General features: G+C 34.1%; 1 protein-coding gene across 4 annotated transcripts in view; it reads right to left on the bottom strand.

Moving 5' to 3' along the window:
• STXBP5L (syntaxin binding protein 5L) overlaps window positions 1-13,523 on the bottom strand; it is a gene marked incomplete at both ends in the record, with an annotated part of 294,065 nt that overhangs the window by 214,900 nt on the left and 65,642 nt on the right. For all 4 annotated transcript variants that reach the window (XM_080695519.1, XM_080695521.1, XM_080695520.1 and 1 more), the window contains 2 exons: window positions 8,005-8,105; window positions 13,244-13,325. In XM_080695519.1, the coding sequence (XP_080551645.1) occupies window positions 8,005-8,105; window positions 13,244-13,325 (183 nt within the window). The remainder of the gene's footprint in view (window positions 1-8,004; window positions 8,106-13,243; window positions 13,326-13,523) is intronic.

The raw sequence follows: 13,523 nt of genomic DNA, 5'->3' as shown, positions 1-13,523 counted from the left end.
AGATTCATTAATAAACTGGCAGAGGAAATCTCAAAACAGTAAAAATATCCAAACTGCATTATGGATATTGTTGTCTATGTTCAATGAACTGTATACCAAATTTTGGGAGCAGAAAATAAAGCAGAGAGACTTTATAGATTTGCAGTTTGGCTAGAAAGGCATGTGTAAAGCTTCAGCCAAGAAAGATACTGTCCTGGAAGAAAGAAAGATGGCTGAAAAGGAGGAAGCAGTGGCTGCAATGACCATGATGGAGGCAGCAGATGGAGTTGGGGCCAAGGGTGGCCTAGAAAAAGTTGGGTGTCAGGGGTATGCCAGATGGACTTGGGGCCAGTTGCTGCCTGGATGGAGCAGGCCTAGGGGCTGTGATTTAAAAGTCCCCAGAGGCCATATTTAAGGAGGGTGTGACTAACTTTTTGTTGGAGATCCATTTTGGAGCCCATATAATGCTGGCTTTGCTAGAAAAGGGGGGCCCTAGAGGCTTCTCTAAGATTTCAAAGGAAATCTTGGGAATCCAAGCAATGTGTGGCAGGGTTAGAATTCCTGCAAGCAGATCCAAATGGGGCACTTTGCGAAGCTGTGAGGGTGAAGCCAAGGTTGCAAGAAAAAAACCCCTAGATTTAGAAATTCCAGAAACGTGGAATGATTAAGAGGAAAGGTTGCTACCTGTGAGTGGTAGAGCCAGGCTGGAAGAGGTAGAAACTCATTACAATAAGCCAGGCTGCAGAGGCAGGGCTGCCAAGGCCCCTTTAAGATCACTTCTCATTGTCATGTGCCTGTACGAATAAATACTTGCCCTGCCAGATTTCATCACTGTTTTGGTACCATCCCTTGCTTCTATGGTCCTATCCCCCTCTTTGTGAATGTAAATGTTTTACTCTTTGCCATTATATTGGGTACATGTAACTTGCTTTTTATTGTAATCTTCATTGTTTTCCACAGGGGCTTATAAGTGTTTACCTTAAGTCTCAGAGGAGACTTTGGAATTTGGGACTTTTCAGCAATGCTAGAACTATTAAGAGTGCGGGAACTCTTGAAGATAACTAAATGCATTTTGCATTCTGAATTGGGCATGAGCTATTTAAGAGTCAGGGGTGAAATGTTATTGTTAGATATAAAATGTCCCCTAAAGAGCTTATTTTTTTAATGTTTGGAGTTTATGTAATTGAATCTCAAGGGATGTGGTCCCAGAAGTGGATCAATCCATTACAGTGGGTGGTGGCCTGGTCCAATAGGGTCTGGCTGGAGGAGGTATATCCCTGGGGATGTGGCCTTAGGAATTACATATGGCTCCTCCCCCTTCTCTCTCATTCTTTCTTGCTTCTAGCCTCCATGATGTGAGGAGCAAAGACTATGTGCTCTCCTTTTCTCTACTTCTTGCCACCATGCTGAGATGTAGATGCGGGCCTCACATGGAATGAACCCCAGTATCTCCAAGGAAAACCATGAGCAAATCTTCCTTCCTCTAAGTTATGTGGTCTGGTCTTTAGATTATGGCTGTGAGAATGCTGACTGAAACTATCATTTTTCTTTCTGTGTAATTATTGTCAGCAAACATGATCATGCTAATCATTAGCTAATAGAAGAAAGTAACATGAATAGGAAAAGATAAGATAGGGCTCTTTGGTAATCTGTTATTCTTAAAATGTCATTGACTTCTTTCTATAACTGAAGCAAGTTATGGTTCCTATGATAATTATGGCGTTTCAGGGTTTTCAGTATTTCTGCTTCCTTAGTTGGAGATATTTACCTTATTTTAAGTTTTGCTAAAATAAGCACTGTGAGTCCCTTGTAATTCTGACTCATAGGATATCACTAACACTGTATGTGAAAAAGGAGAGATAGAGAGAAAGAGATATTTTGCTATGCACATGTTCCACTGTATCCTATCAGATCTCATTTCTTACAAAGAAGATTCAAATTTAAAATTATTAAGAATTTCAAGACAGAGCATTTAACCAAGCATGAGTCCTTCTGCTCAGAGCTCTAATCAGTTAATAGTTTTATGGAAGATTTGTGGCAGGCACTGAAAATGCAGTATGAGATGGGATTGAAGGAGATAGTGTATTGTGTCTCTGCTCATAAACAAACTCCATTATCCCATCAAATATCATTTACAAAACATAAGTTCAAAGATAAAATGAATGACAAAGAATAGGGAATCTAAACAATCCAAGACCCTCTGAGCACAGTCTCCTGTCCAGCTATATTTATAAAGCTGGCCCTACCTACAACTTAGGAGTGAATTCAGCAAACTTGCAGGCTACAAAATCAGCATACAAAAGGTAACTGTATTTCTATATTCTAACAATATGTAAAAAACATTTTTTTTGCAGGTTTGGGGACAGAACCCAGAGGCATTTGACCTCTGAGCTACTCCCCTGCCCAATTTTTTATTCTTTATTTTGAAACAGGGTCTCACTGAGTTGCAGAGAGCCTCACTAAGTAGCTGAGGCTGTCTGCAAGCTGCGACCCTCCAGTCTCAGCCTCCCAAATGCTGGGATTACAAGCATGCGCCACCACGCCCAGCTAAAAATTTTTAAAAATACAAATCGTGATAAAATATATTCAGGTATAGAGCTAAAATATGTGTAAGACTTGTATGATAAAAATATAAAACAATGATGAAAAATTTATAATCTAAATAAATGGAGAGACATACTGTGTTCATGGATTAGAAGACAAAAATAGCAAAAGTATTAATTTTTCCCTAAACTAATACATAGTTTTAATGTAATTTCTACCAAAGTCTCAGCAAAATTTTTAGTAGAAATGAAAAACCTTATTCTAAAATTTACATGAAAAAGAAAAGGAACTAGAGTAACACAATTCTGAAAGAAAAAAGTGGGAGCAATTCAATTTTAAAACTTACTATATAGTTACAGTATAAAAAAGTGTGGTATTGGCACTGAGATAGATACATAAAAAAACAGTAATAGAGGACCTGAAATAAACCCACACAATACATCCAACTGAGTTTTTACAAAGCTGAAATAGCAGTTAGATAAAGAAAAGCAAGTTCTTTCAATAAACAGTGCCAGGATAATTGGAAATGCAAAGTTAGAAATATAATCTTGACCTAAATCTCTTTTCTTAAAAAATAACTTGAGATGGACAATAGACTATGAAAACTTTTAGAAAAAATGGGAAAAACATTTAAAACGTAAGAAACCTACATATGATCTAGACATGTTACCAAAGCAGTCATAAAAAAAACTGATAATTGAATTTTATAAAATTAACAGTTTTCCCGTGAAAGACCCGGTTAAAAGAATAAAAAAAACTATCAACTTCTGTAAAATATTTGCAAATCAGAAATCTAGTAAAGCACTCACATATAAAACATATAAGGATCATTCACAACCAAATAACAAATAGTGATTCAATTAGAAAATGGAAAGAACATATGTGCAGGCATTACATCAAAGAGGACATACAAAAAAACAGCACATAAAATATTATCAACGTTGGTGCCATTGGTAAGTGTAAATTAAAACCACAATGAAATAGTATTACTTTACCTGTCAGACAGCTAGAATAAAAAACAATGACAATGCAAAATCCTAGCTAATGTAGGAAAACTAGATCTCTCATATTTCAGGTAGAAATACAGAATGATATAGCCATTCTGGAAAACAGTTTCACATCTTGTAAAAGTAAACAAACTACATAAAACCCAGCAATTGCATTCCTGGACAATTAATCATCACAGAGAAGTGACAACTTACATCCACAAGAATACTTACACACAAATGTTCGATGCGTGTGTGTGTGTGTGTGTGTGTGTGTGTGTGTGTGTGTGTGTTTGTGTTTGCTGGTGATTAAACCAAGGAACATTCTACTAGTGAGCTACCTTCCCCAGTCCTATTTTATTTTTTTGTTTTGAAATAGGGTCTAAGGTATCACATGCTGACCTTAAACCTATGATCCTCCTTTCTTAACCTCTAAGATCTGGGATTACAGAAATGTACCACCACCCCCTCCTACAGTTTCGTTATAGCCAAAATTTGGAAACTACTCAGATATCCTTCAATGGGTGAACAGTTAACTGTTCTCATTAATATTGTGAGATACTAATCGGAAATAAAAAGAAATTAATTATTAATACACAATTGAATGTATCTCTAGGAAATTAAGCTGGGTGAAAATCCAATCTCAAAAAGTTATAATACTGCCGGGCATGGTGGCACACGCTTGTAATCCCCGCGCTTGGGAGGCAGAGACAAGAGGATCGCGCAGGTTCAAAGCCAGCCACGTGTGCTGGCTTAGGAGACCCTGTTTCCAAATAAAAATGTAAAAATGGGTCTGGGAGTGTAGCCCGGAGGTAGAAGGGCTTCCAGGAACCCCAGTACCACCAAAAAAAAAAAAAGTTATAATACTATATTATTCTATTTCCATAACATTTATGAATAACAAAATTATAGAGATAGAGAAAAGATTAGCAGATAGATTCCTGATTAAGAAAAGAATGGGGGCCGGGCGTGGTGGTGCACACTTGTAATCCCAGCACTTGGGAGGCGGAGCCAGGAGGATGTGCAGGTTCGGAGCCAGCCTCAGTGGCTTAAGAGACCCTGTTTCCAAATTTTAAAAAAAGTAAAAAGATAGGTCTGGAGTGTAACCCGGAGGTAGAAGGGTTTCCAGGAACCCCAGTATCACCAAAAAAAAAAAAAAAAAAGAATAGAATGGGTAGAGAAGAAAGTGGACATGACTATAAAAATCTTTATGGTGATAAAACAGTTTTATGTCTTGATTGCAGTTATGATTACATGAATGTACATTTAATTAATTCATATATAACTATGCACACTCAACTATACATAAGTATATACATATAAATAAATATATGTAATATATTGCCACTAGGAAAAACTAGGTGACTTTAAAACAAAACCTCTGAATTATTTATTGCAACTTCCTTCAAATCTTTAATTATCATGAAGTTAAATGTTTTTAATTTAAAAATAAATTGAAATAATAGCAAAAGCCAAAAGATTTCATCCTAACAAAACTTAAGTAAAATAAAGAAAATAAAAAATTTCTCAGGAAGAAGAAAATTACCCCAAATACAGATAGGTTCCTCCATTAATAATTCAATTTATGATTTTTCAATTTTACCATGGTATGAAAGTGATAAACATAAAGCAAAAAAATAATTCTTCCAATTTTGATTCTTTCCTAGGCTGGTAATATGCAATATGATAGTCTCTTATGATGCTGGGCAGTGTCAGTGAGCTACAGCTCCAATTCAGCTACACATTCTTGAGTATAAATACCTGATACTCCACAGTATACTGATCTGTTAAAATATGATGCTCAGTAGTATAAATATATTAAATATATTTTCATTTTAATATACTTCTATAATCTCAATAAATTCATCATAGATTAAATGAAATGTATGTTGAATTATAGTAAAAATGTAGATAAAAAAGAAATATTGATAAATATGTTAATATAAACTAAATATTAACATACTTAAATATATTAGCAATGTATTATAAGGCTTAAAGTAAATGTAGAAATAATGCAAATAATTTAGTCTCAAAATATATGGACAATTACTATTTAAAAGAGAAATAGTCAAATCTACAATAATGATGATGATTTTATGAACAATAACTAGGTAAAACAGGAAAAAGTCAAATCTACATTAATAGTAATGATTTTAACACTCAATACCAATTAGAACAAATACAAGGAGAAATCAGTAAGAATTGGCAGATCTAATGCAATTAATAATCTTGGTCTAATTTACATATATAGAACAGTGAAGCCAGTTGGTAAGTAAAACTTCAGTTTGCACATATTTATCAAAAGTTCCCATGTGCTAGATCATAAAACAAGTATCAACAAATGCTGAAAAAGTGAAATATAGATCTCTCTGCAGTGTACTTTTATTGTTTACAACCAATAAAAGATCAACAAAAAACCTTCAACTGCTTAGAAGCCTATTAATTTTTAAATAAAAAGAGAAAAGTACAGAAAAATATTATGAAAAAATTTCACTTCAAATTAATGAAGATCTATGAGATTCAGTAAAAACAGTACTTAGAGGGAAAATTACAATCTTTGAATTTATATATTAGAAAAGAATATTAAATTATGTAAGTTTCCATCTCAAGACTAATTAAAAGGCAATAAATCAAAGCCCAATGGAGAACAAATTCTTTATAAACATCACTTGCCAAAACTGACTCAAGAAGAAACAGTGTATTTTAATACTTCTATACCTATTAATAAAATTGAATGTCACTTAAAAGCTATCCCACACCCATTTCTTCTCAGCCTTTTAGCTAATATCTAGTATCTATTCTTAACAGTTTAATATCTGATAGACCCTCTCAGAACAACATATTAAATTGACTTTTGGATCTGTGAGACAGATTAGTAGCTTGTTCCATTCACTCCACCAATTCATCTGGTATGCCCCAAGAATAGTGCACTCCACCAAAAAATGAAACCAAATAATCCACAGAGGAAAAACTCATTGCTTTAATGGTGAACTTCTCCATATTAAAAGAAAGGGATAATATTCATCTTTACAAGTACTTTTAGAGTATAAAAAGAGGAAGCAACCCCCCATTCATTTTATAAAGTCAACACAACTATGACCTAAGACCCTAACAGAGAACTTTAAAAAAAATTACAGACTAAGGTTTTATGAACAGAGATAAAAATTTTAAATAAATCTATTGGCAAAACAGCATCTCATATATAATTACAAGGATATCATGAAAGATGCATGCATTCTGAGAATGCAGAGGTCATTTAACATTCAAAGATTAATACAATTTATCACATTAACAAATTAAAAAGGGAGAAAAATATATGTTCATCTCAACAAGCATATAAGAACTATGTGATAAAATTCAATGCCCATTTATGATTTTAAAATATATATGCTTACAGAAAATTTAAAAAATAGAAACTTCTGGGATTTTTGTTTTGTTTTGTTTCTGCAGTACTGGGGATGGAATCCAAGGGCATTCTACCTCTGAGCTATGCCCCCGGTCCTGATATTTTTTATTTTGAAACAGAGTCTCAGTGACTTGCAAAGGGCCTCACTAAGTAGCTGAGGCTGGCTGCGAACAGCAATTCTCCTCTCTTAGCCTCCCAAATGCTGGGATTACAAGTGTGTGACACCATGCCCAGCTAGAAACTTCTGTATTTTAATCAATTAAATCTATGAAAAAGCAAAACTACCATGAACATCATAATAACTAAAGGTAGAATAATGAAAATATTCTCCCACATTAAAATACGGTATAGTTTATTATAAATAAAACAATATTGCTCATTTGCATTCATGTAATTTCTGTTTTATCATTAATATTTAATTCTAAAATAGGGATCTGGACTATTATCAAATAATCTTTTTTTTGGTAGTATTGGGGTTTCTAGAAGCCCTTCTACCTCTGGGCAACACTCCCAGACCTATTTTATACTTTTTTTTATTTTTGGAAACAGGGTCTCTTAAGCCAGCGTGGCTGGCTTCGAGCCTACGCGATCCTCCTGTCTCCGCCTCCCAAGCGTGGGGATTACAGGTGTGCGCCACCATGCCCAGCTTAAAATAATCATTTTTTAAAATGTTAATTTTGGTTATTTAGTGTTGCTCAACAATACTGAAATATTTTGGATATTTAAAACCTTTGTCCATATTTTTGTTGTAAAAAAGTATTTAAGCAAAAATTTAAGTAAATCTAAGTGTTAGGTTGTAGGAATTAATTGCCATGAACAGAAGGTATAGACATTTATTACTTGCTTAACTCTTAAAGTATAGGTCTGGGTTTTTAGTACCATGGTCCAAAAAAAGAAAATGTCATAATTGCAAAGCTGATTTATAGCTACTAGAACAGTATTTTCTACAAAGAAGCTATTATAAAAGAAAGCATAAATATTATTTCTAGCTTTAAAATTTAAAAGAAAAAGCCTGTCAAGTTAATGTGAAACTTGCTCAAGAAATAATTTTGTTATACATTAAGAACTGCTTAACTCATATATTCTTACCGTTCTCGGTTAAATTTAAGAGAATGAAGAATAGCTGGCCTTTTTTGTCTAAGGTTCCACAAATGAAGTGTATCATCTGAACTTGCACTGACCAAAGCACCCTGTGACAAAAAGACAAAGTAGATACATGATTTGATTAATTTAAAGTAGAAACAACAAGCTAATTTATTGAGATATTTGTTTCTATACAACCCGGAAACATAAGAATAACTGCATATACTTCAACTAAGAAAGTTAAGAATAGTAAGAGTGGAAAAAGCAAGTGACTTACTGCAGATGGATTGTCAAAATGACTAGCTCAAGAAATATGCAGCTACTAATAATAATAATTAACAAAGCATAAATATAACTATTAAAGGATTTTTGTATTTCCTTTAGGAAAAATAGAGTTTAAAACTTTTCGGTTTCTACTAACCACATATAGATTTTACAGCTTTACAGAGAAGCAAATATCCAACTCAGTTTAATAAATTAAATATAGGCCCGATAAAAATTCTATTTTGCAAGAATTTACTATATAGTCGAAAATTTAAGTCAGGGGTGGTAGTGCACACCTGTAATCGCAGTATTTGAAAGGCTGAGACAGGATAATCATAAGTTTGAGGCTAGCCAGCCACCGCAATTTAGTGAGACCCTGTTTCAAAATAAAAAATAAAAAGGACTATGGGTATATATCAGTGGTAGGTTCAATCCTTAGAACCAGAAAACAAAAAATATATTTGATACAATTTAATTCGTTTCTTACATTATAAGAAATTTCATCTATTATAAGCATAGCAAAAACATTTATAACAGAAAAATATTTTTCCAACTAAAATTCAATATAACTATCTGTGTTTATAACACACAATTCACAACTGCCAAACTATGGAACCAGCCAAGATGCCCACCAGCAGGTGAATGGATTATAAAACTATGGAATATGTACACAGTGGAATTTTACTCAGCCATAAAGAAGAACAAAATTATGTCATTTGCAGGGAGATGGTTGGAACTGAGGAACATTATGCTAAGTGAGATTAGTCAGTCATAAAAAGTAAAAAATTGAATGCTCTCCCTAATATGCGGAAGCTGGGGAGAAATTGGTCATAGAAGGAAATCTAGACGAAGGACAAATGTTAGATGAATAAAAATGGTTACCTTGCTGGGTGTGGTAGCACATGCTTGTATTCCCAGCATGTGGGAGGGCTGAGACAGGAAGATTGTGATTTGAGGACAGCCTCAGTTAGTGAGGCCCTCTGCCTCACTATATTTCAAAATAAAGAATAAAAAATAGGGCAGGGGTTGTATCTCAGAAGTTGAATGCCCCTGGGTTCCATCCACAGACCCGCAAAAAAAATAAATAAAATAAAAATAAAAATTAAATTAAAAATAGGGCTGGGGTGTAGCTCAAAGATAGAATGCTCCTGGATTCCATCCCCAGTATTGAAAAGAGAAAAAAAAATGGTGACCTGAGGGGTATCGGAGAGTGGAAGAGAGACACTCTGTAATGCACATGATGTACATTCACAAACACATCAAAGTCAATTACTAAACAGAACATGAGAAGGAAGGTGAGGAGAAAATGGGGTGGGAATTAGGGAAGGGTTAAATGAATGTATGCCTCTACTATCTTGTAGCCCATTAAGATATATGACTACAATGCACCAATAAAAAATAAAAATAAATTCAATATAACTATAAAAACAATACCGAGTTCCTTTTTTATCTAATCTACCAAAAATATGCATCTTAATTCAAACACAATAGAGTATATTCAACCTCTTAATATGACATATGGACAAATAACTAGCTGTCATATATGACTTTATATATGTGCTTAAACTATTTGTCTGAACATCTATAGTGATAGTTTCCCAGCTGAAAATGTCAATACTTGTCCTATTACAAGTACTAAAGCTACTGCAGGGTATTAACTGTTTTCTCTAAAAGTTATCTAACCAGGCGTGGTGATGCATGCTTGTAATCTCCATGCTTGGGAGGTGGAGACAGGAGGATTGTGCAGGTTAGAAGCCAACCTCGCTAGCTTAAGAGACCCTGTTTCTAAATAAAATATAAAATAGGTCTGGGAGTGTAGCCTGGAGATAGAAGGGTTCCATCCCCAGTACCACCAAAAAAAAAAAAAAAAAGTTATCTGGCAGACAGTAGTATATTTAAAATCTATTACTGAAATATCTAAAATGATTTTCATATTTTCCAAAATTTTGTTATAAGAAATCTTTCATAATTTATAATATCAATCACAGACAAAAAAGGTTATCTCATTTATATACTAGAAAAAATTGTATTGAAATTCCTAGCATTTGAACTAAATAGACACTTCACAAAAGAAGAAATTAAAATGGCCAATAAATGCATGAAAAAATGCTCAACATCACTGGCAATCAGAGAGATGCAAATCAAAACTACCCTGAGATTTCACCTAACTCCAACTAGAATGGCAATCATTCAAAACACAAACAACAATAGATGCTGGCAAGGTTGTGGAGTCCCACCACATTGTTGGTGGGACTGCAAATTAGTGTAACCACTTTGGAAAACAGTATGAAGAATCCTCAGAAGAATGGGAACAAATCTACCATTTGATCCAGCAATACCACTTCTGGGTATCTACCCAAAAGATAGGAAAACAAACTACCAAACTAATATATGTGTATCTATGTTCATAGCTGTACAATTCACCATAGCCAAACTATGGAACCAGCCAAGATGTCCATCCACAGATGAATGGATTACAAAACTGTGGGATATGTACACAATGGAATTTTACTCAGCCATCAAAAAAAAACCTCAATTACATCATTTTCAGGGAAATGGATGGAACTGGAGGACATTATGCTAAGTGAGATTAATCAGTCACAAAAAATAAGAAATCAGATGCTTTCCCTAATATGTGAGAGTTAGGGAGAAATGGGTCATAGGAGGAACTCTTGAAAGAGGAAATCCTATAGAGGAGCAAACAAGACAACCTAAATGAGGAGAAAGGAGGGGGGGAAGAGGAAAATCTCTAAAACACACAATGTACTTAAACATATCGAAGTCAACCACTAAGCCGAGCAAGGGAAGGAGGGACGGGGAGGGAATGAGGTGGGAACTGGGTAGGGGTTAAATTAGTGATGTGTACATGTATGTACACACAAGTTTTTTACCCCAATATGATGTATGAATATAATGCACCAATAAAAAATTTAAAAAAGAAATTCCTCGCATTTATTTCTTCTTCCTTGGTTGTTAAAAGAAAGAATAGAAATCTAAATTCCGTTTTGAAACAATTCCTAACCCCAAATACTCCCACATCTTATGATGTTTCTATTTTATACCTCTGATTTTAGTCTCAGATAGCAATTGCTTTCTTTTTTTTAACAAAATAACCATAATCAAGCCAGGCATGGTTGCACACACATGTAATCCCAGTATTTAGGAGGCTGAGATAATAGGTTCACAATTTTGAGACCAGTCTCAAAAACTTAGTGAAAACCTGTTTCAAATAAACAAAAAAATTAGACTTGGAGTGTAGCTTGATGGTAAAATTTCCCTAGGTTCAATCCCCAGTACCACCAAAAATAAATAACCATAATCAGAGTATATTCATAATTTTAATTTTATATAGTTTATATATTTACATATAGATAGGTAAATAAATATGTCCAAAGGAGTGTACATGGATATAATCATTTCAACATAAACTAATAATCTCATATTATGCAACAAGATGTATGTTATATGTCTTGAGGATTTTTCTGTTTGCCTTTTTTTTTTTTTTTTTTTTTTTTTTGGTGGTACTAGGGGTGGAACCCAGAGGCTTTCTACCTCTGGGCTATACTCCCAGACCTATTTTTCCATTTTATTTGGAAACAGGGTCTCACTAAGTTGCTAAGAGCCTCACTAAGTAGCTGAGGCTGGCTTTGAACCTGTGCGATCCTCCTGTCTCAGCCTCCCATATACGGGGATTACAAGTGTGCGCTATCATGCCTGACTTGCATATCTTACTTATAAACTGTGTATATGCTTCTTATATACAAGCTAGAAAGTTATTAGGATTGCTTGAAAGCACTTGAAGAGCTACCAATTTGTTTTTTGAAACATAGGATATTGATTTCATTTCTCATAGAGGTAAAAGTTCATTTGGGATAGGGTAAGGATACAAAGTGGTATATAAAATTAATATAATAAGCTATGTGGTTGATAGTCACGTGCTATACAAAATATTTAATATGACAAGATCAGTGGAATGCAAATACAGAATCATATATTCAATCATATCTTATTTTAATCAATATTTGATTAAACCTATGGAGACCAGACACATGACAGTAAGCACATCAGCAGAATATCTAAGGCTCATTTACAAAAACATGAACCTACCAGAAGCACTATTTATGAATATCTGTGAAGAATTAAATAGGAACACAAGTAATGGGTTCAAAAAATAGGCAGTATGAGAAAAGGTATGGAAATGAGAGTGAGGTGAATCAGGGCAAATAGTTCATGACAGACAATGTAAACACTGAAGGAGTTTGGAAACTTGCCTCTATTTAGGCTTAGTTGTGTAGCACAGAAATACACTTAGAGCCTTCAAGACAATCCTCAGAGTATTAAACCCAGAGCAAATCTCATGAAAGTAAATTATGCCTATATATATATATATATACATAAATATAATCATGTATATTTATACCTAGGCATATATATTACATTTCTTAAATTTTCTTTGAAATTTTAATAAATTGGTAAATATAGAAATAGTCTTTTGTGAAAAATGTAACCACAAATAATGCATACATATATCTTTAAGCATTTAGAATCATAATATTAAAAGACTACATCATCTACAGATTAATAATTCTTAATCCAAAAATCCAAAATTCCAGATGCTTCAAAATCTGAAATTTTTTGAGTACCAACATGATGCCACAAGTTGAAAATTCCATAGTTGACCTCATGTGACAGTCAAAACACAAGTGAACTGAAAAATTACCTTTAGACAATGTAAGCTATATATAAAATATAAAGAAATTTCATGCTTAGACTTGGATACCATACCCATAATGTCTCATTATGTAAATATGCAAATATCCCAAATTTTAAAAATCTGAAGTCCAACACACTTCTGACCCCAAGCATGTCAGATAAAGGCCTTCTCAATTTGTAATATTCTCTGTGTGTTAAATAGTAAAAAAAAAATGTATATATGTGTTTCAGAGACTTTGTGTGTTTAAAAGGTGAAAAAAATTCTTACCTCATTGATCAAGAATTGGAGCTGCAAGACGGCTGCACCACTTTCATGTTGGCAATAACAATCAACACCAGGTCTCCCGAGTCTAACACAATAAAAGTCAAGGATTCTAACATTTTAATTGATTTTAAAATTAAAAAGTGGGTTCAGAGCTGACGCTGGGGTGGACGGTGTCACCTCGTAGGCACTCCACCCAGGGCAGCTCTCCTCCCCGGGCCTCTCCCATCCTGCCCGTGAGCCCTCGCCTCCTTGGCTTCTCAGAGCATTTAGCATGGGGCAAGAT

This window comes from Muscardinus avellanarius (genome assembly GCF_963383645.1).
Source record: "Muscardinus avellanarius genome assembly, chromosome: 5".
Lineage (NCBI taxonomy): Eukaryota > Metazoa > Chordata > Mammalia > Rodentia > Gliridae > Muscardinus > Muscardinus avellanarius.
Note: the sequence above shows the minus strand (reverse complement) of the source record. Positions and strands in the feature narration are given on the sequence as shown.